Source organism: Myiozetetes cayanensis, unplaced genomic scaffold, assembly GCF_022539395.1.
Source record: "Myiozetetes cayanensis isolate MyiCay16 unplaced genomic scaffold, myiCay2020 scf4, whole genome shotgun sequence".
Taxonomy (NCBI): domain Eukaryota; kingdom Metazoa; phylum Chordata; class Aves; order Passeriformes; family Tyrannidae; genus Myiozetetes; species Myiozetetes cayanensis.
In genome coordinates this window covers 7,105,304-7,132,148 of record NW_026087631.1, presented here as the reverse complement: position 1 = coordinate 7,132,148, position 26,845 = coordinate 7,105,304, and the positions used below count along the sequence as shown (strand labels likewise).

At 40.7% G+C, this 26,845-nt stretch overlaps 1 protein-coding gene across 1 annotated transcript in view; it reads left to right on the top strand.

Annotated features, from left to right (window-relative positions):
- The window catches only part of CPLX1 (complexin 1), a 103,955-nt gene extending 78,619 nt beyond the window's left edge, over positions 1–25,336 (top strand). The window contains exon 4 of the mRNA XM_050328833.1: positions 20,528–25,336. Within this exon, the coding sequence (XP_050184790.1) occupies positions 20,528–20,725 (198 nt within the window). The 3' untranslated portion in view covers positions 20,726–25,336. The remainder of the gene's footprint in view (positions 1–20,527) is intronic.
- Positions 25,337–26,845: the final 1,509 nt, after the last annotated feature.

Genomic DNA, 26,845 nt, shown 5'->3' with positions numbered 1-26,845 from the left:
AGTGTCATCTAATAATAAAATGTCATAACCTGATATCATGTATCTTCTTACATGATTGACGTTTGCTATATATTAAATAGTGTTGAAAATATTTTCTTTGTCCTTCAACTATTTAAGTCATGACAAATTTTGCCCAACTTATGTCATTAACTTATGCAAGAAACTTCAATGTGAGTGCAAATGGCAGTAGGCCCCTTCCACTTGTTCCTGAAGCAAATAGTGCAGCTGGTGATCTCTCCTGGTCCTCAGCATGTTTCTGAACAGCAGAAACTGTGTCTGTCAGGAGCTGCTGGATTCTGACAGGTGCAGAAATGGAGTGCTATCAGCAGAGCTTCAACACAACAGAGGCTGTAGTTACATATCTCAGCCTTGCAATCCTGAGACGTAAATATCCTACAGCTGTACGTCAGGCCATGGGCATGATACCATGGTCTCCTTTAGTCCATAGAAAGTTTCAGAGCATGAGCTGGTTCCATGGTTTTGCATGGAACCTGGCTGGCAGTGAGCAATTCCTGTCTCTCCTTTGTGCTCTGTATAGTAACAGTGCTTATAAACTAATGTAAAAACAGTGCTCTGCCAAACACCCCTGTCCTGGGTTGGCCAGGGAATTTCCACTCTGCCTGGTCCCTGTCTGTGGTTCTCTCCATACCGATGTCCACACTGCTCCAGTGCAAGAAAGCAGCTTGGACAACGTGCCTCCAGCTTTCTGTACGTGTTACCCAGGTGGCCTGGGAATAGAAACATTATTTAGTAGTGGGTGGAAAGCCTGTCAGGTTAAACTTTGGTCAGGCCCTCCCCGGCACGGTATGCTGAGTTCCACACCCTTCCTCTGACATGGTGAAGTTGCCTGTGTTTTATAAGGCAGCTCTGAGGCGAATTATCCCAAATATCTTTGAAATGGTACTCTCATGCTTCTCATACAGGATGGGCTGTGTCTGCTGTGGCTAACTATGCTGCAACACAAAAAAAAGTGTTTTTCACGGGAGACTTCAACTAAAATGAAATTTGTTGCATACCTGCTACTGCAGGACTAAAAACATCCTTGGAAATATTTTTCCTAGCTCAAGAGGTGTTGCTTTCCCAAGGAAATTCTATCTTAAGACTTCATCTTGATGGATGAGTAGGAATCCGTCTCAATACTTAAGGGTGAATGATTCTCAGGTGCAAGGGATTATGTTTGCAAAGCTAAGGTTTAATAAGCAGGTAACAATTATTTGGTATTTCTGATGGGTGGCTGTAGAAAGTTCAAAACAATATTGGGCTAAATGAGCTAGAAGATCATATTTAACTATAAAACATAATTAACAATTTGAAACTGTTGAACAAATTTTATCACATGAACGCCCACATTATACAAAAAATCGTGATAGTCTTGGAGGAAAAAAAAAAGTCAGCATTAAAAATAGAAAATACACTGAAATGAAGGATATGTGAAAGAATAGTATGCTCAAGATCATAAAATGTACCAGAATTTGTAAAGGAAGAAAAAGAGCAGAAGCAGAACTTTAGAACTAGCAGAATTAAAGGCAATAAGATGTTTGTTTAAAAAAAAATGCCCTAAGAAACAATATTTCCAATAACATTAATCAGCTATTAAATGAGTTCTGCACAACTCTTAATAGCGCTGAAAGCTTTTTCCAGGTGCAGAAGATAAACAATGCATCTGAGGTGAGAATTGTACAGTCGTTCACATTCAAAGATGATGCTATATAACAGCACTGACGTGAAAAGAGGGAACCTAGGTGACCTGTACTGTAGATAGTAGATATTGGGCCAGTTGGGTGGACACATCAAAAAAAGAAATATAGATAGATTAGTACCAGTGAGCCTGGGTTTAAAAATCTGATGCTGGAAGAATTGATTCTTGTACAAGGTTAGAAGTTTGGTTCATAATATAACAAGACATTCTCAGACTTGGCATGTTATCACTTCTTAATTCTTAGCCTTAAATACATGTTAAAGGGATAAAGGTTTTGCCAACAGAATCCTTGTCAAATAGGTAGCTTTTAAGTCTTAGTTAGGTCCTTAGACCTAACTAATTTTTTATTAGGAGATAGACTGTTGTCTAAAGAAAGGGCAGAAAATCTATTTTCTTTTCTACAGGATAGGCTAAAAGCAAGTAATAACATCCCATGAAAAATCCATGTGAATCATCATGATGTGACAATAACAATGCTGTGAATTTCATTTCAGCCATCAAGCCTGTGGTTTGGTGGTGGAAATAAAGGCAGATCCAATTCTTTTAAAAATTGCAGCTTTACTGAGAACCATTGTTGAACCTCATTAAAATGATATATCCTTTTAAAAAGAAAGAAAAGGGGGAAAAAGGCATTTGATGATAAAAATCTACTGCTGGAAATTGTCTGGCATTAAATACTTACTTGTGTTTTGGGTGATGTTAGGGTAGGAGCACAGCTCTGCTTGCTAATGACTCCCCTTCACTTAGTCACCCCTAAGCCATTGATGCTATCAGAATTGAATTACTGAGTTTATGAAATCCGAGTGGGTTTCAGGTTGCTTTTCCCCTTTCTTCCTATGAATGAGAAGAGGAAAGGGAGTAAAAGCTTGCAGCCCCACCTTGACCAAATTCTTCCTTCTCCTAGAGGAAGAGACAGGTACAGGATGAATTTTAGACAAATTTAGACTGACTGCCTGAAGTGTACCTCAGTTCTGGTCAAAGGAGCATTATAGACCTGAAGCAAAATCACTGTTCAGCAAAAAGAATGTGTGCTGTGGGTAGCTCTGAAAGTCCCATCATACCTCTGTCAGAGAAGAAAATATTGCTGAAAACACTGAAGCTGAAGACCTTTGAAGAAAATACATCAATTTGAAAGAGATTTGATCTAGCTAAGGAAGAACTGAATGTTTGTGGCCTCATGATACAGGCCTATCTCAGGAGTAAGTTTTCTTTAACATTGAAATAGCTCTTTAGATGAGGACTTATTGACAGCAAGTAAAAAGTGGAATGTCTTGATTTTACTAGAACAGATCAATTCAGCCTCTGTTTAGAATTCTTTTTTTTTTTTTTTAAATAAAGAAGAATTTCAGTGAAGAAGAAAAAGATCAGATGTGGAAAGTTTCTTCCAAAGCAAAAAAAGCATTTTGCCCTTTGAGTTTTTGTTAAAGCCAATAGCAGAGCTACTACTTTTGACTTCTGTGGTGCAAGAGAAGATCAAAAAAGTTGATCATAAAGAGCTCAGGATAGCTGAGAGAAGACAAAGAACATGGAGACAAAGTGAGTTAAGTGACATCATCAGAATGACACAGCAGTTTAGTGGCAAAGCTGGAAAAAATCCATGTTCCTTGAATCCCTGTGTCGGCTTAACTGTATGGCTTTTCAGCGTGAGAAGGTAATCCCACTGATTTCCAATACTGTAAGAAGAGAAAAAATCCAATTGAGACACTACTCATGTGGTATGGAGAAAAGCAAAGAGACTCGTGTGCATTAGATCCTCAGCAGAGTAGGCAGAACAGACTGCCTTGTGCAAATGCTCTGAAGAGATTAGCACAGTAATATTTGTGAAAATTATTCAATTTATTAGAGATGAGAAGAAGAAATAAAACAGTCCCAAGCCTGAACCGCTGCTCAGAGAAATCACTGAGAGACTTTAATTAATGTTAATTGGAATGGATTGATCTTTTTTGGAGCATTAAGTTAGCTTGGAATCACAGTTGAAAATGCAAGCTTATATTAAGAAATAAAAGTTTGTATTACTATCAGAGGACACAAAGTAATAAATAAAATATGGCCCCAGTGCCTTTAATATTTTTAAAATGCAAATTGGGAAACGGCATTGATGAAATTACCTCAGAAAGGAATAAGCATAGCAACTAGAAATAAATACATCTACTAAATTAGAAAGTCGGTTCCGAGCAGTGTCTTTAGACCAGTAAAGTCTACTATGACAACACTTAACTGAATCATAAAGAACAATATGGTAAATATACAGGATATATTTTATGTTTATCTGGTACGTATTTCATGAGGGGTCAAGAACTTTTTTTATTCTCCAAATACACAGTTCCAAAATGTAACAAAGAGCTGGTGAGTTTCTTTGGTTGGTTTACCAATTGCAAATTACCAGTAGTCATGACATGCACACACTGGAAAACCATTCATAGCACATTTAAGTTTTGCCTAAAAAAGAGGCACAGAAGACAAATGAGGGATTGTAAAGAACTGATTTCACTAAATACCGAAGAGTCACTTGATTTTTCAAAAAGCTTTAAAAGTTGAAAACACACAGAATGGGAAGCCTGTGCACCGAAATGTTTCTCTAAGCGTACGCTGTCCCAGCTCTGCACTATAGCTTTGAACAAGAGAAACCAGGTAGCATGCATTTCCTCCAGGACTCAGAGTTTTTTTTCTGAATTTGAATAAAAGTAGAACTCAGTTTTCCATGTGCCTGTAGAGGCTGTATTCATATGTATTTGAATGAATGTTACGAAGTATTCGCAGAGTATCTAAGCATTCTAAATTTGGTTGAATAATAATTTTTTTTAGCGAACAAGTGGTCCTTCAGACTAAAGAATGACCAGGTGCACCCACAGCACTCACTCTCTCTTTCATGCTCTCTGGAATTTAATCTTAATGCAGTAGTTCAGTGTCTAGCTGTGTCTGAAAGAGCACCTGAGGTGGGATGCTGCGGCATGGCAGCTCAGACTAATGTATGCATCTTCTCAGCAAATTTGCACAGAGATGCCCAGTAAGAGATGTCCACCAGAGAAGGAGAAGGGATGTAAGATTTTGCAGGGCTTGTGAAATCCTTGTCACAGCTTCAGGTGTGTTGCAGTGCTCTATCTGCAGTCTGCATCCATTTTCAAGCATCATGTACGCAGTCTTTCAACAGACTTGGAACAAAAAATATAACAGGATTAGAAAAGAAGAAACGTTACACGTGGAGAAGAGCTAAATGTAAATGCAAACTTGTTTTCACAATGTCCCTAAATTGCTGATAGTTGAAAGTAGTTGCCTGAGACAGGATCATTTAATATTACCCTAATTCTTCCAGTCCTTCTCAGAGCAGCAACTTCTGGCTATCTAACTGGACCCTTGATCTAACAGAGCATTACAGTTCTTCTGTGCCACTGCATTCCTGACACTAATTTTGATCTGTGGCTTTTTTTCCTCCTTTCTTTTCCTTATAAATCTAGACTATGACTTATCTATACTACTGAAGAAGAGAGCAAGTCTGGGCTGTTAACACTGGTGACTATGTCTCCCCTCCCCTCCTCTGCTCTCATCTCTTGGTGGGCACAGAAATCACTTTACTACAAATCCATATTTTCTGCTTAAACCTCATTCTGATTCATCCTGACTCTAGATGATATATCTGGGCCTTATGTTACACTGTGAGGCAGAAAGAAAAGAGCCACTCTTCAAACCACAGCACAACTGTTCTGCTCAAAGCTTGGCAGAAGATGATGTTATGATTTTAATTTTCTGCAGTGAAGGAAACTGTTCCTGGGGGAGTGGGACTGGGAAGAACTTGGGACACTGGGATAGAGCTTTGGAAACTTGGATGTATTTTCTGGAAGACAAACAAAGTCACTGGAGTTTTCTAGATACTACATACCAGAAGAACACTGAGTGGATAGTATTTTTACCCAGCATTGTGCTCTCTCCTCCTTTCACTTGACTCTGACAACTGTGGACCTCCACACACTGTGCCAAAGGCTCCTTTCTCTTCCAGTCAGGCCTGTTCTTTCCCTATCTCTGCTGCAAGAAACAGACATGATGTTCAGTTTCACATATTGTCCCAACACACACCTACTGGCATTTCTTCAGACTGTCATAAAGTGATACCTGATGCAATTTCGTTCTTGTAGCAAAATTTTAATTCTCCCCAGAAGCAGAAAATTTTCTCCAAAACTCCGACTGGCCAATGAGATTTAAATACCCTGCAACCACTCAAAGCTCAAGACATGGATCTTAATCTCCCATAAAGAGGTCAGTCTGGAGGAGCCTCAGATTGTTGGAGAGTAGTGGTGGCAAAGAGAAGAGATGCTGGGAGATGACCCTTACTGCACTGTGGCTCTAGATGCACAGAGAAAAGCAGGCCAGGCTTGATCCTCAACGTTTTCCTGGCAGGAACTATCCAGCTTAGCAGCACCACTGCTAAAGGTCTGTAGACTATGTAGGGAAAAAGGGATATTTAGTGAGTGGGTCATCAGCCTTGATATGAGAGGACCTCATCTATACCTGATGTGCATTCCCCTGTTTAAATTATCATTTGGGGCATGATGTCTTAATTGAGGTGCAGGTAAAGAACATTATCATCCTGACTGGGCACCCATTAACTCTGTGGAAGGTCTTTCATATTAGTCAGCAGAGATAGTGAAACTGATCTTTAGTTTACTCAAAGGCATAGGCTCCACTTTTAAAAAGAGCTAGGGTCTCCTATGCAACAAAAATGTCTTCTTGTAGGGAAATGAGAATTGCAGGAAGACTGTCCTGAAACTGCATTTAAACTGAATCCATATTTGAGAAAGCCAAGACGTGTATTCGATCAGCACTAAATTAAAGTAGTTTGGCCTCAGTTTTTAAAGACTCTTTTTCTTTGTGCTAGATGTTAGCTGTGGAATGATACTGTGTGACATGATGTTCACTGGAACTAATTGGGATATGTTACAGTAAATCTTGCAGCTATTACCAGCTTTCATTAACAGAACCCAAATTTATTCCCAGGTTGTTTCCATTTCTGCAGAAGGAATTGATTGTGCATAAAAGAAGAGAGATTGAGAGAGAGAGAGAGAGCTGGAGAAAAAGGAAGAAGAACCTCGGTGCTTTCTAATTTTAGTGAATCAGTCAGAATGAGAATGGGTAGTTAAGTCTCTGTTTTTTAAAAAAAAAAATTAAAGAACTTCACAATGGGCACCTACACAATTCCAAGTGAGAGAGAGAGAAACTCAGATGAGGAGGAAGCCTTGGGAATATCTGATGTCATTTTAGGGATAGCCAGGTTCATGAATGAGTTTGCCTTATCAAGCTTTAGCTGTCAAACTGTTCATTGCCTCCACCTGAACTGGTGGTCAATTGTTCCTTGGTGCTCAGTAGTGAGAAATGCAGACCTCAAAGGCTGATATCCCAGGTGCATGCCTTAGAAGGGGATGTATTTGCTGTCTAACTAGAAGAGCTCTAAGCAGATGCTTAACTTGTAACTATCAAACTATGAGTAAGTGCTCACTCATGAGGAGCTCCTTCTATTACCACGTTCATTGCAAAGCCTTTGTGGAGAGGAGTGCCCAAAGCAGGAGAACATCGTGTGAATCACTGTATTAGTTACTCTTAATCAGAGCCTTAAACCAGTTTTCAGTCCATGTCTCCCTCCAGAGCTGGAGGTGGCTGTGCCTGGCACAGGGCAGCCCCAGGACTCATCACAGAGGACACCTCTCTTAGGCCCCAGCTGTCAGCACCTGAACATATAGACCCATTATTGTGTGGCTTCCCAGACTTTGTCTTTTGTACTGTAGAAATGCCCTGCACTTTTAAGGCATGGTTCAAAGGAAAGTTGTTCTAGTGTCTGGAGTTTTTATTTTTTTGTTTTCAATATACTTCTTAGATGATATCCCAGCAGAAAAAGCCACTAAGCAAAGTGGAAAAAATATTGTTAATGTCTTCTAATTAAATTCATTGAAGCAAATCATCTTTCTACTTACTACATCCTTCACTGTCTGCAGTGTTGCTTTGTTTCCTCTGGCATGAGCTGGCACCTTCTTCTCTTGGGAGCCCCACACCTGCTCTGATAAAGGCTGATGAATTTAGCACCCCAGAAAAGTAATTTTCCAAACACAAGCACGAACAGCCAGGCAAATAACATTTTCACACAGCATTACTGAACAATAACACAGTGTTCTCAGGCTTACAGTGGCTGTGCTGGGAAGCAGGTGTGTGGTGGAATATTTATGGGTAATCCAGACAGCAAAGCAGGTGCTTTTAGAGCCAGCTACTATAATGCTGTCAGTGAGTTGTTCTTGTCTTCCTACAATCAGAGACCGTTATGTCTCTAAGGCTCATGCTTTTTCCTCCTGGCACATGTGTGGGAGGGGCTAGCTTCTTTCCATGGAGAGAACAAAGTCAAACGAGCAGGAACTGGGGCTGAGTGAGCTGCCACATTGGGAAAGTGACAGGCAAGCTGTTACCAGTAAGGATGCCCAGAATGTATGAATATATAAATAAGAGGGAATTTTTCTATCAGCGAAAAAATGCACACCATATTTCCCACTCTCCTTGAAAGTGCTCCATAATCAGAAGCTTGTGCCCAGCTTAAAAATCTGCACCCAGTTCTTCTGCCAATGTGCAAACTCCCTATCCTCCCACACTCCACAAATCCCTTTGACAAAAATCCTGCAGATGATGGATTTTCACCCTCAAAGTACATCAGGTCAAGGGCAAGAAGTGCCAGAACTCACATATGTCAGCATCTGCTAAGCAAGATCTGAAAGGTAATCACAGGGTGATATACTTGCTTGACCTGTTGACGTGGTGCCAGGAGTTGTCCATGAGGGGAAATGAAACAACATCTCCTTTCGCTCCTGAGCCAGCTCAGACACAGAGCAACATTTCTGTTTTTCCTATTTGTTCGTTCTGCCCTGGCTCTGGATTGGGCTGAGTTTGTTGGTGGCTTCTCTATTCTGCACACAAGGAGCTCTTTCTTTCAGGTACTTCTCAAAGGTGACAGTATTTCTTCTCTCAGTATCAAAGTTTCTGGTTGTGTCGCTGCATTTGTGCTAGCTGCTTCTCTGTGTACTTGCAATGGTGCATGGTAGGAATTTTTTAAGTACTCTTCTATTAGTAAAAGTCACACTTCCACTAACACAGGACTTCTCTTGTGGCAGCAAACACTGAGATTTGAAATGTTTTTTCTCTTAGCTTCTCAGCAAAAGCTATTACATGAAAAGGATCCAGATTGTAGCAGCAATTTGTGTAAGTAGGGCCTTTACCAAAATAGGCTGAGGATTTGGCCAAAAATCCCAACAAGCTGATCCAAAAAAGCTCACATGATTCAAAAAAAAGCTCAGTGAAGTGATTAATTGATCTTTTTAATTACTCTTTTTATACATCTGAAGAATAACTGTTCATTAATGGGCTGAAGTGATGGAAATTTCTGAAGTAATAGGATTCCTACTTGTTCACGGCTTTGTTAGGCATGCAGAGGTATTTTATGATGGAAGATAGTGGTCAGGGCATAGAACAGCATGATCAGCTGAGCGTGATGTTAATGTGCATGGTTACACTTACCTGCAGGCTCAGTTACTGATGTGTTTTCTTCCAACACTCCCCTGCAACTTGGTGTCATACAAGATGAGATTTAAAGTCTCTGTCTGCCTTATCCTCTGCCTCCCACCCTTCCCACCTGGCTACTGAAAGTCTCATTAATGATGTCAAAATGCTCAGACAATATAAAATTAAAATAGAGAGCCAGCCTTCATTTGCCTAGCTTGAGGATGAGCACAGCTGGGTATCAATTAGCCCATAAGTAAGAGCTTCGAGCTGCTGCTTTTTGACATGGACACAACAAAAAAACCAACATGTTCTGGAAAAGATCCCATTCTTTGCTGTATCAGAGCAAAGGCACCCAGTTAGTTCAAGACAGAGGGAAAGAAAATGGTGGGCTTGTTACTCTTGTTTTGACTCACTGTCTGGAGGATGAATGCTTCCAACCAGAAGGAGGTTAACCCTTCAGCTGTTCCATACCCTCTGATCTGAATTGCTATGAGGGCCTGCCTATATGGATGGAGAGGGCAAGAAAAACTGCAGGTCCCAACTAAGACCTCAAGAACCTATGAAAATTATTATAGCAACTGTTCTCCCCTGTAAAGGCTCCTTTCATTACTTCAGTAATTGAAGCTGGTAGGAGTTAAAAGCAGTGCCTTTGTCTTGCTTCCATACAGCAAAGGCATACCTAAGAAAAATGGGCAATAGAGATAGCAAGCCCTTCTTCACAAGGTTCATCTCTCTATTTTGCTGTATAGCTCTTAGCTTGATGTGGGTTGTGAGTTTCATGAGATCTGCCCCTGCTAAACATATCAGTGACAATGCTAAGCATTTGTTCTCTGACCACGGCCGGTCAAGAGAAATGATGAGAAAAGGTCAACAGCTCATCTCTAGCGTGGGTTTTGAGCAATCAGCCCAAACTGGTTGCTTGTGGTCTGAGTTTTTTTCTGCAATGGCTGTTTACAGGTGAAAGCAGTTCTCTGTACTTGTAATAGCAACCCAGCCTTGCAGCACTGCATAGCCTGAGTGGGTCCTTCTAGCACTGTAACACCATTATTGCTGTTTGGTTGGACTGTTAAGATGAACCAGATATTTTCCTTTGCCAGCTTTCATTCACTACAGACATGACTTCTCCAGTCTCTTGGGAAGTAAAAAAACTGTCTAGAATTACATAAGGAAGAGGCTGGTGTGTCAGATCAAAAAGGGCTAGGGAAAAATAAGCGACTTGTCCTTCATTTTTTCATGTCCCTCTAAAGAGCTACAGCATATGAATAAACACTCATAATTTCCTACTTGCTCTTTTTGGATGTCAAAAGTGTCCTTCCTATATTTAAAGCATTTTGATGTCAGTTCTCATCTCTGTTGCCAGTTAAGGGGACTGAAAAGTACTTTTTGTACTTCAGAGGGAAGCATATGTCAAAAGTTTGGAACTAATTGATTAACTATCTTTGATTTTACTGAGTCTTGGCTCTGAGCTTGTGACAATACCTTGGTCTCCACAGACGTACTAGCAGGGTGGGTGTGCTAATTAGATCCTAACTGCAATGGGGCATGGCAGGATTTATTCCACACAGAAGAATCCTCAAGGAATTGATGACAACAATTAAATACTTGCAAAGCAAGGACTAAAGATAATCACCTAACTAATCTTTCCCGAGCTCTTACTATTGCTGAATTACATTATCTTGTGCTGCCAACAAAGTCAGCGTTTAAAAATTTTGATGCAGGTTACGGAAAGAAAAAGAATTCTACTGAAAAGTTTGAGGCAGTTTATTGTCCTGTCAAATTCATCCTATCAATCTAGGGGAGTTACTGAGGACAGAATAACTTAAGAAAATAGCGTGGAAGGAACTTATTATATTTCAGTGCAGCCTCATTTTAAGCAATGACTATGTTTCAGAGCAGACTCACCGCAGCCCCTTTAGAAGGGTAAATCTTATTTAAATTCTCTGTTCACGATGAAAAAATTAATTGTCTCCCATATTGGTCTCACAGAAAGCTGAGAAAAATTGCAGATGCATACCTAAATGTTGGTCTAGGGGACTAACTTCCAGGGTAGTCTTCAGGATTCTCAGCAGGAGTTATATGAGTGCTGCTTTTATATCTGGGACTGTTAGTTGGCTCTATTCTAATTATTTTTTTTTTCTTATGTAACAATTAAACTATGTTTCTGTCAACTATGTTGACTTTGTTTAGTAGAATTTAATCTTTTTTTTTCCCTCAAATTCGCTGTCTAATAGAAGGCTACAGTTAAATGCAGCTGTCCCTCACAGTGCTGAATTACAGTAAATTACAAGGAACATAAATTTAGCTGGAGCACACTTTCAGTCGTGTACAGGGGTATCACTTCCAGAATTCTAAGTTCTTAATCGATCTGCTGCGATGAGCTCTGTTACCTGCCACTTTTCTTTGCAGATAATACAGTTCTGCATGGGCAAGAGCACTTTTTAGTGTACTACAAAATGCCAAGGAGGACCTAAAGTTTCATAACAGCGGGAGCTGACATGTGCACAAAGAAATGAATGCAACATTCTAGAAACAAAACTGGCACTTGGAAACTGTTGGATTTTTTAAAAAATCTGCCATTAGTGGCTTCTAGGGATTTACAAAGAGATGAGATGCAGAGAGCTCACGTAGTTTATCTGCCAAGAGCTGAACTTTAAACGTATGAGCCATTTAGGGTTGAATTTTCATCTGTCTTAAAGCTCAAGTCTGCCAAAGTGCTCGTGATCAATAAGGCAATGAAGTGCTGAACCCTACAAAGCACAAATCTAGAAAAGCATTATTATAATAATAATTTCTAAGCCTCATGAGCAAACCATGAGTTCCCTATTCCCCTGGAGAGAACAAACCATATTTCTTTTGGGAATTATCTGCATGTCCAGCTAGCTTTGAATTGTAAGGAAAAAAAAAAGACTCCTTATCCTGCAGTAAACCACTCCCTATCCAGTGGAGCACTTCTGTAAGGTTCTTGTAGAGACAAAGTGACTGGACTAGAGCTTTCAAATGAGATTAAACAATGTGAAAATAAAAATAAACCCCAAAAACCTAAAGCAAACAAAAAACACAACAACAACAACAACAACAACAAAGAGTTTTCACATATAGTGAACAGAGGCTATGGAAAAGAAATAGTTATGTCTAATCTAAATTACTTCAGTGTTCTGAGGAAACAATTTTACCAGCCTTGTACTAAAAGAACGGTTTTCCCCTGGCAAAGCAAAATATTGCAGGAGGTAGGAAGAAGGATGAGCAGCTCATACTCCATGTTCTCATCTTGTGAAGTGTGCACATAAGCAGAGACATAATCTGTGGATTTATTTATGCTGTCAGATACACAGCCATAACATAAATACTTTTAAACTTATACAGGCAACTGCACTTGTGCATTTCCAGGTCTCTGCCATTGGCTTCTGTAGAAAACTAAGTGCAGACTTTGGAAACCATAGGAATCATAACCTGCTTTGGCTAGCAGCATACCTGCTCTACATCACCGAAAAATCCTCAGTTCTCATGGGAACCCCATCCTGGTGATCATGGAGCAAAACTGTATTTTCACTGTAACTTATGAGCAATTAAACTATAATTGTTACTGTGTAATATGTAACTTTTCTTTCTTCTTACCCTGCTTTAGCTGCTTTGAAGAATATAATTGACCCAGATTTTCTCAACTGAAGCTGCAAGTTGGGTTCTGGGGGAGAGATTTTCCACAGGACCTAACAGGCTTAGGAGTACAATATAAACTGTACTTATCTTGGGCCCTGTGGTCATGAGTCAGTGCACTGATTTCAGTCAACTCTCCAGGTACCTAAAATCAGTATTTTGGAGCCTCTGATCCTATGCTCTTCTTCATAAGTCAGACATTCTCTGCTTACTCTGGAGAGTCTTCTCTGATTACAAGATGGAAGACTTTGCTAGTCAGTAGTAATTTGATTATCTGCATTCCTGAAACTTTCAAAACCTCATTTCTCTCACTGAGGCTGACTGTATTGCTGTAAGGCATTGTTTTAATGTGGATGCTGCATATACAACAGGAAGAAGGTTAACATATTTGCAGACACGGAGAAAATGAAAACATGTTTTCTGCCCAGTATTCTGAAAAATTCATGTGCCTGGTCTTTCTCACAGAGCTTTGTTTTCCAAAGAGTAATAAATTTGCTCACAAATTGCTGTTCACACCACCTGAATGTGGAAAAAAGTGCTTGACTGGGAAAACCTGGCATAGTCCATGGAGCTGGCCAGTGAGCAGAATGGCCAGGTTGCTTCAACAGAGTCAGCATCTGTAGTAGATCAAGCCAAAACATGTTTCCCATCTGCCTCTGTGCAAACACAGGCAGCATGGGGAAGAAACAAGAGGAGTTAGAGATGCACACGTGCCTGCAGGGCTGTGATCTTATTGGCAGCACAGGGAGGGAGTGCCATGGCTCCTATAACTGGATGTCAGGAGAGCAGACTTTGACCTCTTCAAGGATCTGCAAGCAAGAAAGAAAGAGCCAGTGAGCAAGTGAGTGAGTGAGAAAGAAAAAAAGGATGGAAAGAAAGAACGGAAAGAATGGAAGAATGAACAGAAGGAAGGAAGAAAGGAAGGAAAGGAAAGGAAAGAAGAAAGAAAGAAATGAAGGAAGAAAGAAAGGAAGAAAGGAAAAAAGGAAGGAAGAAAGAAAGCAAGAAATAAAGCAAGAAAGCAAGAAAGCAAAAAAGAAAGAAAGAAAGAAGGAAGGAAAGAAATAAAGAGGGAAAGAAAGAAAGAAGGAAAGAAAGAAGGAAGGAAAGAAAGAGGGAAAGAAAGAAAGAAGGAAGGAAAGAAAGAAAAGAAAGAAAGAAAAAGCAAGCAAGAAAGAGAAAGAAAGCAAGAAAGAGAAAGAAAGTAAGAAAGAAAAAGAAAGCAAGAAAGAAAAAGAAAGCAAGAAAGAAAAAGAAAGCAAGAAAGAAATCAGCAACCCTGGTTTGCAGCATCAGTCCAGCTGATGAGATGTCCGGGCTCCTGGATCTCTGCCCAGGCTTAATGGGGGTACCTTTATATAGATAGGTTTTCCTGCCCTGAAGGGGTTTCTTGCTTTCTCTGCAAATTAGTTATCATGTGCAGTCTGTTCTTTCAGAGCTTTCTGGAAATGGGTCGGAGGGCTCTGGGAGTCTTGTGTGGTCCTGATCCCCCTTACAGTCCATGCCCTCGTTCCTGTGCTTGTGTGGTACTGTGTTGTGTTCATCTCCAGCAAATAGAACATGGGTGTTTTTCCTGGTGCTGCCCTACCTCCACATGACCCCTTCTCCAGCCACATCTTACTCTTTCCTATGGCATAGGACAAGGGAGAATGACCTTAAATAGAAAGAGGACAGGTTTAGATTGGAAACCAGAAAGAAATTCTTTACTGTAAGGGTGGTAAGGCACAGTTTGTCCAGAGGGGTTGTTCATGCCCCATCCCTGGAAGTTTTCAATGCCAGGTTGGGTAGGACTCTAAGCAACCTTGTCTAGTGGATGGTGTTCCTGCCTATGGTGGAGAGGTTGGAATGAGGTGATTTTAAAGGTCCCTCCTAACCCAAGACATTCTATGATATCATGATCTCCCTCTTTTAGCTGTGTTTGTCTGGTCCCGTCTCCATTGAGACGAACAGAAGGATTCATTTTGATGTGAGTTTGCAGAAAATTCATGGTGGCCTCTGCAAGCAGGAGCCCGATGCAGTTCTGTTTTTCACTTAAACAGCAAGCAGTGGGCAGATGTGATGTTGTTTCCAATCAAAAGTAAAAAAGCAAGGCTTCTCAGTACTGATCAGATCTCTGAGAGAGAGCAGTGCTTTATCTTGCACCCTATCTGTTGTGGAGCTTCAGAAAAGCAAATTCCCTACCTAATGTGATCTTGGATGCTTAGATCACTGGATATTCCCATAGGAACGCATTGCAATCCTGCAGCTAATTAGAATGAAAACCAGATGAATGCATGGTTCTCATGCAGCAATGTTGCCCAGTGTCACCAGAAGAGGATGCTAATGGGAGGCAGATGAAGATGGGTAATTTGAAATCCACATTGCATCTGATCTGTGCTTGTGGTGCAACAAGAAAACGCAGGCCTCTATGTACCTGCCATGGGATCCCCCTGAGAGAAACAGGGGGATAAGACTGAAGACATGAAACAAGATAGGTCATGAATAAAGAACTGCTGTGATTTTGAAAGAGCTGAAAGCCTGAGCTAGCACAGAGTAGCAAGGCATGTGTGGCCACAGGGAACTTGTGGGGAGATGGAACCTTGGATGAGGTAAAGGACTCAAAGGACAGAAGCCTGCTTTACAAATAATCTCTACTGGAAAGCTGGCTGAAAAACTCTGACAGTCCTCAGAGAGATGGTTTGGGAACACCTTTTCCAGGAGAGATGAGGCATGAAGCAGAAACTGCTCATATATCCATAGCCTTGCCTGTGCATCTTGGGTGTCCTCTACCCGAAGTTTTATTGTCCTCCTTTCTCTCCGTCTGCCACCTCTCTCCTGAGTTATGTTCCTGTTTGGCTCACACGCAATTGAACAATGCAGTTTAGGACTGCAGTTTCCAGACTTTGCCTTGTTCTTTTCCATTATTAATCAGCCCTCTTCCACCAACACATTGACAAGGTCAGCAGAGCTATGCAGCAGCCTGTGGAGACAAAAAACACCCACACCTACACTCACACCACACCCACACACCCACACATATCTCCATGTTGTGGCAGGAGTTCTGTCATGAGACACCCAGTAGTCTCTCTCGTACCTTTCATTCTCTACCACAGCTGGAAAATGGCACAACCTGCCTGTGTGGCAGGTTGTGATTCTTTGTCCATCACTCCTTATAAAGCACAGGGATTATCCAGGGTCAGCATGTCTGAGTTGTGTGAAACCATCTGTGTAATTATAACAGTGTGCGGCAGAGCTTGTACTGAAATGGATAAATCTAAGAGACAAAGATAGTATCTTCCTTTTCTATGTATTAAAAGGCTTCCCCACAGATTTTCTGGGGACTCATTCTGTCCATCAGGCCAGGGAGAAATGAACTGTTCAGAAAGACAAGTAGACCACCAAAAACAAACAAAAAGAGCAAAATTTCACACAAAATGAAATCAAGAGATTTGAGGTGGGAAAAAAGCCAGGGCACATTGTTGGACCAGATCTACATCAAAGTAGGCTTTGTTCTTTGAACAGTCATGAGAACTGAGTACCCAGCACTCTGGGTTTCAGCACTGTCACCTCCTTAGAAAACCCTTCTCTCTTTCTCCCCAGCTGAGGGGCTTGTGGGGAATAGATGTAGGGAAGGAAAAATAGGCTGTTTGCATTGCCACAAACACACAGCAGCACTGCTAATGCAGGAAGATCTGTAACCAATACTGTAGCATCAGGAAAAAATTCAAAACCAGATGGCAGTCCATCACAATGGGCGAATACTCTCCTAAGCCTCTGACTCAAAGCTGTCTCACTTTCACCTGAAACTTAAAGCCAGAGGTGTGTTTGATAGCCTGTTCACTCACAGAGAGACCAAACAAATCATGTAAAAAGACTTCGGGCTTTTATAAATCAGTTAAAATCTGGAAACTTCTGTACCCCGGACTCTCAAAGCTGTGGACCTTAAGGTGCTAAACATATTGCTTCCAACTTGTTTCAGTCCTACATATATTCCTGGCAGAAAATACCATGAGTTAATGATGGGAAGATCTAAATGGGGCTGTTGTTCTCTTTGGGAATAGAAGAGAAAATAGAACTTTGCACACTTGATAAATAAAGCACAAAAAGACACATAAAAGATAAATATTTTTGCAGTAGCTCTGTCTTTTCAGTCTTCCAGATTTTTTCTTTGTTTAAAGTATTTATTAAAGAAGCGGGTTAGATATGAAGAGAAATGTTTTAATTGTAAAGAGTAGCTAAGTTCCAGAGCAGGTGAGAGTTCTTCATGAGCTGAAGTCTCTAAGAAAAGGACTTGTTCAGGTTAAGTTAACCTTTGAGGTGAAATGGTGTGTGTGTGTTGCCCTCCCAGTGTCTTTTCTAATCATATGCTTTCAAGTCTGGCTGAAAATTTTTTTGGGTTTTGTGGGTTTTTTTCGTTGGTTCGGTTTGGTTTTCCATGTCTTTTTTAATTTGGAGTTTTTTTCTACTGAGGGTTAGAATGTGAAGGAAATTTAATCAACATACCTCTGTGAGAATAGGCAAGGTCTCCAATAATTAGTATATTCAGCAAGACAACGAATAATAATTTAAATCTCTCAGTAGATTTTTAAACCTTAGCTACTAAATAAAATAGTAATCCCAGAGATGGCTGCATCTGCCACATCTGTTCAGACATAGATCCAATACCACCTGCAGCTACACAAAACCCCTGAGAAGAAAAATTACCTGAATAGAGACGTAACCAGTATCATCCATATGCCAACCTTTTCCCAGAAACTATAATTTAATGTTATCTGATACGTAGTACTATTTCTTGAGGTATGGACCGATTTCAGGCTCTCAGAGTACCTTGGGAAGAAGAGGTGTTTCCTCAGGGAAAGAAGAGCAGTGTTGCCAGTTGCCCCAGTGAAAACGACCATCCATGAACAATTTTAGCGCTGTGGGTGGTGCATAGCTGTGTTGGGTGGTTCCTGTATGCTTACCCCCAGATTTCAATCACCACAATGCAACCATAGTGGAGGGCTCTTGACTGGCAGCCATGAAACCTGCTGGCCAGACAGACCCACCTAGGACACGCTGTACCATTACAAAACTCCTGCTCCTTCCTCCTCCATGGCTTTGCCTTTGCAAGGCGTGCATCCTACTCCGTGCTGTGGGCTTCACATGCACACCCTCAGTTATCTGAGCTGTGTGTTAGAGTTGTGAACATGTCAAGTTAGCCAAGGGAACGTAGTTCCTTTCTCTGCTCAAAGGACTGAAATGTACTTGTCTTCTTTACCTCAGCCATACAGACTGACCACAGCCTAGCATTGCATGCCATTCCCCCTGCATGGTAGCTGGTCCCGTGTTGAATCTTATTTGTGGTGTACAGGCCTGTAACTACGAGTTGATCAAATGCTTTCTTTGTCTCAGATGTGAGTGGAGATGTCATTTGACATCTCTCTCACGAAATCTGGTCTGACCAGTAGGTACAAAAATCGTAAGACAAATGGCCTTAATGAACATTCTGGCTTGAAAGAATTGATCTAGAGTGTTTTGAAGTTACTGGTTTCAACCTTGCGGGCTGTCATCCTAAATATTAATGATGATGGAGAAAGGAAGGAAAAATATTGCCTTTGCTCAGAAATGCTTAGGAGGAAATGCTTCTATTCAAACCTAACAGCCCTTTGAAATCAGAAAGTCATGACAGCAGGAGTGCACTTTTTGCTTTGGTAAACAATTCAGACTATTTTTAATTGAAAACATGAAAAGAAAAAATAATGAAAATAGCATCTACTTCATGTCTATTCAGTAGTATCACATCAATGATAGTTGAAAATACTGAGTACATGGTACCAGCATAGTTCTTTAATGGTTTTGAAATCATATCTAATTTTCTTTTTGATGTTCTTTTCGAACTTATTCATGCAAAATGATTTGCTGGCCTTTGCATGGGTTTAAGTTAGTTACTTCATAGCTTCGACGTACTGAGAACAATCTTAATTCCATTTGGTACTTTAATTAAAATCTAGGCGTAAGTAAAGGAATGGCTTTTACAAAGCAATAATTTTGAAGCTATCATAGTTGCTACTGCAAACTTGAATGCCTTTCCTCTTCCTCACAAAGGTCGAATTCCTCCCTAATGTAGCTGAAGTGAAAGGATTGTAAGTAATTGTGCAGGTGCTTGTGATGCCACTGGTAACTGAGGAGCTAATAGGGCAGGAACAGGTGGATGTAAGCAACCATGAAAGCAGCTGGTTAAAAGGTAAAAAGACTGAGCAGGAGAATGTGGCTGCCAGCCTGTGAGCTGAGGGCCTGGGGACCAGAATTATCCTTGAAAGGTGCAGCTGGCCTCTTTGCAGCACAGCTGGGCACTGAGAAATGGGAGACTTTCTGAGTTTGCATCATGATCGGAGTACCAAGAAAGTTTAACCTCCATTTATTATCGGAAAAAGTGGAAACAGTCTGTGAAATTTGAATTAGTCTGAATAAACAGGGTAGGTCTCTGAGCAACCTGATGTAGCTGAAGATGTCCCTGCTTAGTGCAGGGTGGTTGGACAAGATGGCTTTTAAAAGTACCTTTCAACCCAAACCATTCTATGATTCTGTAATACAGAGGATAGCTTGCAGGTATGCTTGTTCCTGTAGATTTGCATGTGACAGCTTGAGTTGATTTCTGTTTGTTTTTTACTGTGTACCACCATAACCTCCAAAACAGTGCAAATACTTACAGAAATAGCAGTGTAACCTGAGGAATACTGAAATGTATGAAGGCTACTGACTGATGAGGTTTGGTTGTGCAGAAATTCTTTTCCTTGGACATACCTTCAAACTAGCAACTGGAAAGGATGTCCCAGTCACTGTGGGATCTGAGATATTATAGCATTTCTCTCCCTAGCCTGATTCACAGATGTATATCTTTACTTCTCTATTAAATATAGCATTCTGAATATAAAATCATAAAATGAGATTCTGGTTACTCATGTAATGTCTTAGTGGCATGCCTTTAATTCTTAGTGGGAGTAGCAAATTTCAAGTATCTGTTCAACACACAGGATTAAAGATGTTTCTCTTCAAATAGTATGGGCCAGCTGAGTTTCTAATGAAGGTTTATTTTCACAAAGAGGTCTTTCTGTCCCACTTGTACAAAGAAAACGTGGATGAAGTGGTATAGGATATGTTCCACATGAAAATATCTGAAGCTGCCATTTTCACCACAGTCCTGTCTGTCCTGTCCTGTTTGCTTTGTTTTGTGGATAATTATTTTTTTCCCTGAAGTTTTCTCACATCCATAAGCCTTTACTATGAAATGCTGCACATGGTATTTCAGAATCATTACAGATGTTGGATTTGAGCATCAGACTGTTCACTGAAAAGAGGAGGATCAACACCCATAGAATGTCACCCTAAAACTTTGTTAACACAGAGCTTATTTTCTCTTTACTAGGCCCACAGCTGCATAGTCCCAGTTTCTCTCATGTGCTGGTTTCTGAGTGATCTGAGCAGCTGACCATCTCGTCTTGTGAAAGCTGTCCATCCACTGGGCTATTCTTAGGGACAGGTTGGGTTTTGGTGTCTGTGTAAAAGAGCAAAATGAGAATATTAACAGTGATGTTCATAGTGGAGCATGCGAAGCACCATGTGTGATGGCTGGCTTTATCAGCCGTCCTGTTCAGCGGGTGACTGACAATGTGTTATCTCTCCCTGCAGTATGGGATAAAGAAGAAGGAAGAAAAGGAAGCAGAGGCCCAGGCTGCACTGGAAGCTAATGCTGAAGGGAGTCTGACACGCCCGAAGAAGGCGATCCCTCCTGGCTGTGGGGATGAGGAGGAGGAGGAAGAAGAGAGCATTCTAGACACAGTCATCAAATACCTACCAGGGCCCCTGCAGGACATGTTCAAGAAGTAATAGCTGCAGACTGTTAGATGGGCATAAACAGTACTGCAAAGGATTTCTCTTTTGCCCAATGGGGATTTACAATCTTGCCATCCATCACGCAGCCCTCCCCACCTCTGCCCTCTACTGCTCACTAGGAGTCCCTTCGCTTCCCATTCCCTTCTGACAGCCTCTTTCCCTTTCCTCCGCCCCAAGACTTATCCATTCCTTTTTTTGTACATAGTCTCACATCCAGTAGATGCCTCTGAATGGATGTAAAGATTAAAAAGCTGCAGACTACACAACTTTTATTATAAGCCATAGTACTATGTATGTTAAATAAGGCAACAGCACATCAAGCATAGAAAAGGAACAATCTCATTTCCATCCAGAGCAAGAAGGAGTGTTCACCAAGTATGAACAGTGGCCTCTTTAATTTTTTCAATTATCTTTTTTAAATTATTATTTTTGATAATAATTAGTCATTATTATAATGTTCTTGTTGATTAGGTCACACTAGCCATTTTTTGTTAAGCACATCTGCTCTTGAAAGGGATATCTCGGTTATCCCATGGAAGCAGAGCTTTTCTGTTTTAATTCCATTGCTGACATAAATAAAAGATCATTTGTAAAGTAAATCATGCATGACTTACACAGCTGACATCACGCAAAACTGTGGAAGAAGTGAGTCATCTGCCCTCAGATGCTGTAGATTTAAATGCCTCAGAATCTAAGCAAGAGTCATGTTACTTTGGGAACTAGCCATACACTTAACTTGAGAGAGCAAATTGGTCAGACAGTTGCCATACAGAGAGCTGAAACCACAGGAGAGTGCACGGTGCTCTGGTAGAGGACCTTCCCAGCCCCTCTGAAGCCAGTGACCAAGTGTGTTTGCTGCTCTGTTTAACCTTCCTCTTTCTGCCCAATATTGTATTCAACTGTCACATTTCCAGCAGTGCTTGCAGATTGGATATTTGGGATTCCAGCATATTGTTGTGGCTATGTCATGCCCACCCCTTCCTGCAGTGTGTGGGAGTGTGTTGTGGCTCGAGTGTTAGTTATGGCCCTGGAGATCCAGAAATTCAGGCTATGCCTGATATGTATCGAGCTAAATTACTGCCTTGCCTTGGGGGGGGGGCACTTATTTTTGTGCCCCAACAGCAAAATGTAGGTTTCAATCTCTACCTGCTAAAAAGGCATGAAGTGAGAATGTTCTCCAGTATTGTGCAGGAGCTAATTAATATTACAGCAGTATGTGGTATCCCTTGAAGCTAAAAGGTTGGGAGGAAATCTCTTTCTCACCATCTTTGTGTTGCCTTTTTCAGACACAGGTACAGAGGGCTTCTCAGTACAGCACTGTAGGTATGAAGTAACTGCAAAAGATAATTCAAATTCTACGGGAAATGTTGACTTGCTTGTACATACACAGATTCAACACATAGACTTATTTTGAACACAGATGCTCATGATCGGGTATCTGAGTGGTCATCTGAAGAGCTAATCCTGAAGTTTTGCATTTGGCTATGCCTCTGTAGTTAATGCTGTGAGAGGATCATGCCATCTCAGCCTCGTGAACTTGTAAGAGAAATCAGGGTTTGTCTGTCGGAACTAGCATTGCTTGTCCCTGTCCTGGGAAAAATAAAAATTTCCTAAAGATGTGAAAGGGATTTGGAAGCAAATACACACTTTCAGCTGGCAATAAAAAGGAGAACAATCTCAGACACTTCATTGTGTACCTAAGTTAAGCATTTTACTTCAATGGAACTTCTTTGTTGCACTGGTTCAGTGGAACTGAGTTTGGGCAAACATCTCAGTATTTTCCTGAATAAGAAATTTTAGAAGATATTTATCATCTTTTCAGGTAAGCAGAAGAAATCTGCAGCATGGGTAAAGCAGTGAGCTTATGAGCTCTGTGCGTTCCAGTAGCATCTCTCATAATAGGGGAGAGATACTGTGAAAGAGAAAAAATAGAGTATTCCCTCCTCACCCAATTCTTATTCAGGTATTATGTTATATTATATAATTTTGACCGTAAGTTTCTGCTGAATCCAAGGTGGACTCTGAGAAAGTTTGACTTGATCTACAAGTCAGAACAAGCTGATAAAAGATGCAACTTATTTCAGGCTGGATCTACAAACAGGGCATGGTCATTCAAATACAGGCTGCCAGGTACTATACAGAGGAAAGAGAAAGCAGGTTTCATTCATTTGGATAATGTCAGTGGGGCTTTTTTTACCCTAACTTTCATTTAAAGCAAGATGAGTGTCTCCCTTTTAAGACTTTAATAACCCAGAACACTCTATGAATAAGTGCCTGGGTACAGCACAGCAGTGTTGAACAATTTACCATTTTCTAGGGAGAGTGTCCTACTCACCCCATGCAAATTCAGCAACTAGTAATTTGAGCCTATGTAAGGAAACCTCAAAGAATTGAAACCCCTCCTTTTGTCGTTTTGATGCTCTGCCACAGAGCATCTGTGAAAGCTACTAGGCAGAGGCTGGATCTTTGCTTCAGCCCCTCACTGGTAGTTAAATCTCCTAACCTAGATCACACTGACATGCAGACATCAATACTTTTGCAGTGCTCTAATTAATCTCTGTGGCCCGCATCCTCCAACACACAAGTAGAACCAGAAATGTGCCTCTGCTAAAAGAGACATGTCCCTTCATATCGTCCCCTGGCCCTGTGCTGGAGAACTCTTGCAAACAAACGAAGAAGATAAACTTACTCCATTTTACTTTGGCTTTTCCCTACCACTTGCTTGTTGACCTCTCCCTGATGCCATCCTTGACTCCCTTCCTCAGCCACCAAATAGTGCTCCTGAAATGGGATCAGAATTTTGTGCCTGGCATCCTCCCTGCAGAATGCTACTGCTGATTATTTTCAGTCTCTCTGGCAGCTTGATGTGCATATTTGTGCACAGATGTGTGGACAGTTAGGAAATTAGAGAAGAAAGGCAGAAGAGAGAGAAAAGAGGAGTGTTTGGTACAGTTTTGTCCAACTGCCTCAGCAGCTGTGCCATTGAATGACTGGTCTACAAGTCAGGATCTTGTGTGGCCTGTGCTCAAATTTCTTAAGTAGGTACTGCTATCCATGGGCTCAGAACATTTAAAATACTCCTTTTGTGAGCTGAGCTCCTGAGCTGTGTGAACATCTGGGTTGAAATCCTGAGGAAGGCCATAGGAACTCTCTGCTGAGTCTGGTAGGTCTAATGCCAGGCTCACAAAGCAGAAGGGAAAGGGAAGGTGGTTTATTAAATGGTATCTCCTGAGTCTTTTTCATTGTGAGAGCTTCCCAGCTCAGCCATGTCATTACTTCTGTACCTCAGCTTGCCACATGTGAAACAAACCTTCCTCCCTGGACAGCAGAGAGTTCAGCCAAGTGTGAGCTGGTAGTTCCCATTTTCCTTTACTTTCAATTAGAAACATGACAGAAGATCTATCATAGGTGCTGGGTAGGTTTTGCTTGGTTTTGCCTCACTTTTGGCACTCAGCATGAGTTGTGGACCTCTCCTCAAGTCATTCCACTGTCCCTGAAGTGCCTAAGCCATGCTGAAGAGACTCGAGAGCAGGCACTCTCCCCTCTCTCCTGCCCATCTATTTCCCTTCCCACTCAGAACTGGCAACAAGGTACACAGACACCTTTGGCTCATGTATGGAAGTGAGAAGAATTGTCTCAGACAGTTTTCCCCTCGGCACTCAAGCAGGTGATGAAGCACTTAAACAAGACCAAAGAGAAGCATGGTTCATTGTTTGGATTCTGAATATCTCTTTGTCTTTTCATGACATTGTTTTATTTGCATCACTGGTCTGTTCAATCTCAGGTAAATGAGGGATTTTAATTTTATAACTAGTTTTTATTTACACAGAAAGGTTGGTGGCTAGACACTGCAGTCATTTTCCCTCACAGCTCCAAGACCTTACTGGTAAGTTAAAAAATAGTCAAAGGGCCTTCACATTTGGAGGGTAAATGATTTAGTTTGCCATTGACCTTGTAAAGTCACATTTATATTTAGAGAAAGCCATATGAAATCAGACTGCAATATTAATTATGAATGCTACTCTTGTGTTTAAAACGAATAAAACAAAATGTGAGATCATATGCTAAATCACTTTGGAGTTCCTCTGTCTATGTTTCTAGTATCATACACTGGCTTAGGTCCCTCCCAGCCCCTCTCCTTCATCAAAAAAGACCATACCAATGCTGCTGAATACATCTTTTTGCCAAGCTTACTGTGCTAGAATAAGCATTGTTAGAAATTAGCTGTTGTGATCTAAATGTAAAGTCTTATGTATCTGAAAGTTGTCTGTATCTGTTCTGAATATATGTTATCGAGATAACTGTTTCTTCATGCACTGAGTTAGTAAAATGTTTCAGTACTGTCATTAAAAAATTGCCTGTTTTCTCTCTTTCTCTCACACACAGAGCAAAATTCAGCTTAGCCATGCATTTTCTAGCAGAAAGGCTCCCCAGCTTTCTTTCAGATGCATGCAGTACTAGAAGATGATTTGAAGTAGAGACTTTGTGAATGTGATTTTAATTTGTTATTTTTCTGGTACTTTTTCCTGCATGATATGGGTAAATGGTATGATGTTCTTTTAAAATGGAATCACAGCCAATAAAAAACCCCAGTGATTTCATAAATTGTTTGCAATGCTTTCCTGCGAAATTGCTACAAGGCTACACGTGGAAATCAAAGTATGGTTGCTGATATACAAATATGATGGTAACAGAGTAGAGGAGAAATATGAATGCTATTTGAATAGATATACTCATTTTTTCATTTGTCAAAAACACTGATGACATTTGACATCTGCAGGTGATTATGAAATTTTAAATCAGTTTTGCTATTAGGAATTAGTTTTCCTTAGAAGAGAAAAACAACGTTCCTTTGAAAGGAACTGACATCTAACTATGGTTTAGTGAGAATATGTTTGGATCTTAAGACAAAAAAGGTAAAACACTAATTTGCAGTGACACCAAATGTATCTTGGGATCCAGAATTATGATACATATAAAACTCTTTGGATGGCAAGATACACACAGCTAAGCCTCATTTTACTTGCTCAGGGACAAATCACAGTTGTTATGTTCAGCATGAAAGTGTTGCATCATGTTAGCAAAAGATATTACCATACATCTCATAGGAAAAGTTAATACCCTTTCCCCTCGGAAAGCTCTTCCACAGGACCACTGCATGGTGATATAGTTTTACTGAGTTTTTTTACTGTCAGGAGCAGCCACAGGCTGTGAGTTCCACGGCAGGATCTCCATCTACTCTGAGTTCCATGAAAAGTCTATGTTTGAGGAAGATGACACGACAAGAAAATATTTATCACTAGTTCCCCTAAGAAACAGCCAGCTCCAGGGAACCAGGATAATCATATCAGACCAGTGTTGTTGGGAAGAAGGTTGAGATACAAAAGAAGGGAAGCAGATCATTTTGACAGATTTCATTTTGCAACAGAGGTAAATTATTCTTTCAAACCAGCTTCTGCCTTCTAATTTAAAAAAATTCAGAGGGATAAATTCCAGTGGTTAAGCTGGTGCACTCTACCTTTTCCCATTTAAAAAGTACACTTTGTCAGATAAAATATTCTCCAGAGTAGGACATGACAAGAAATCAACAGGCACATCATAAGTGCTTCTGGTGAAAAATCACTGCAGTTACAGAGATGCATTAGTGAGCCGTTTCTCAGACACTGATCCTGGGATGCAATGATTAGCCCTACTGAAAGCTCCCAGTCTTCACGGACAGCAGTGGAGGCACTGACTACACACTTGGGATAGAAATTAAACTTCCAAATGGAAAGCTGTGTGCAAAGATGCTCACCATGGTTTGTCCTGATTAAGTCTATTTTAATGGCTTGATTTAATTTTCTTCCTGACGTACCATGGGTAATGTAGGCCCAATAAAGTTCTCTTTGAAAATGGGACTTGAATGAAGGCTACTGAACAGTGCTGGCACAATGCTATTCTTTATATTGGCATCCCAGGAGGCTTATGGCAACTATCAACATCCCCAAGTTTTTAATTTTTAAATTGGGGAATTACCAAGATTTCCAACTCTCCCTCTCCAACCATACCACCCCTTTTCAAAAAAAACAAAACAGTACAAACCAAAAAACAATCCCTCCCCCAAAAAACAACCCA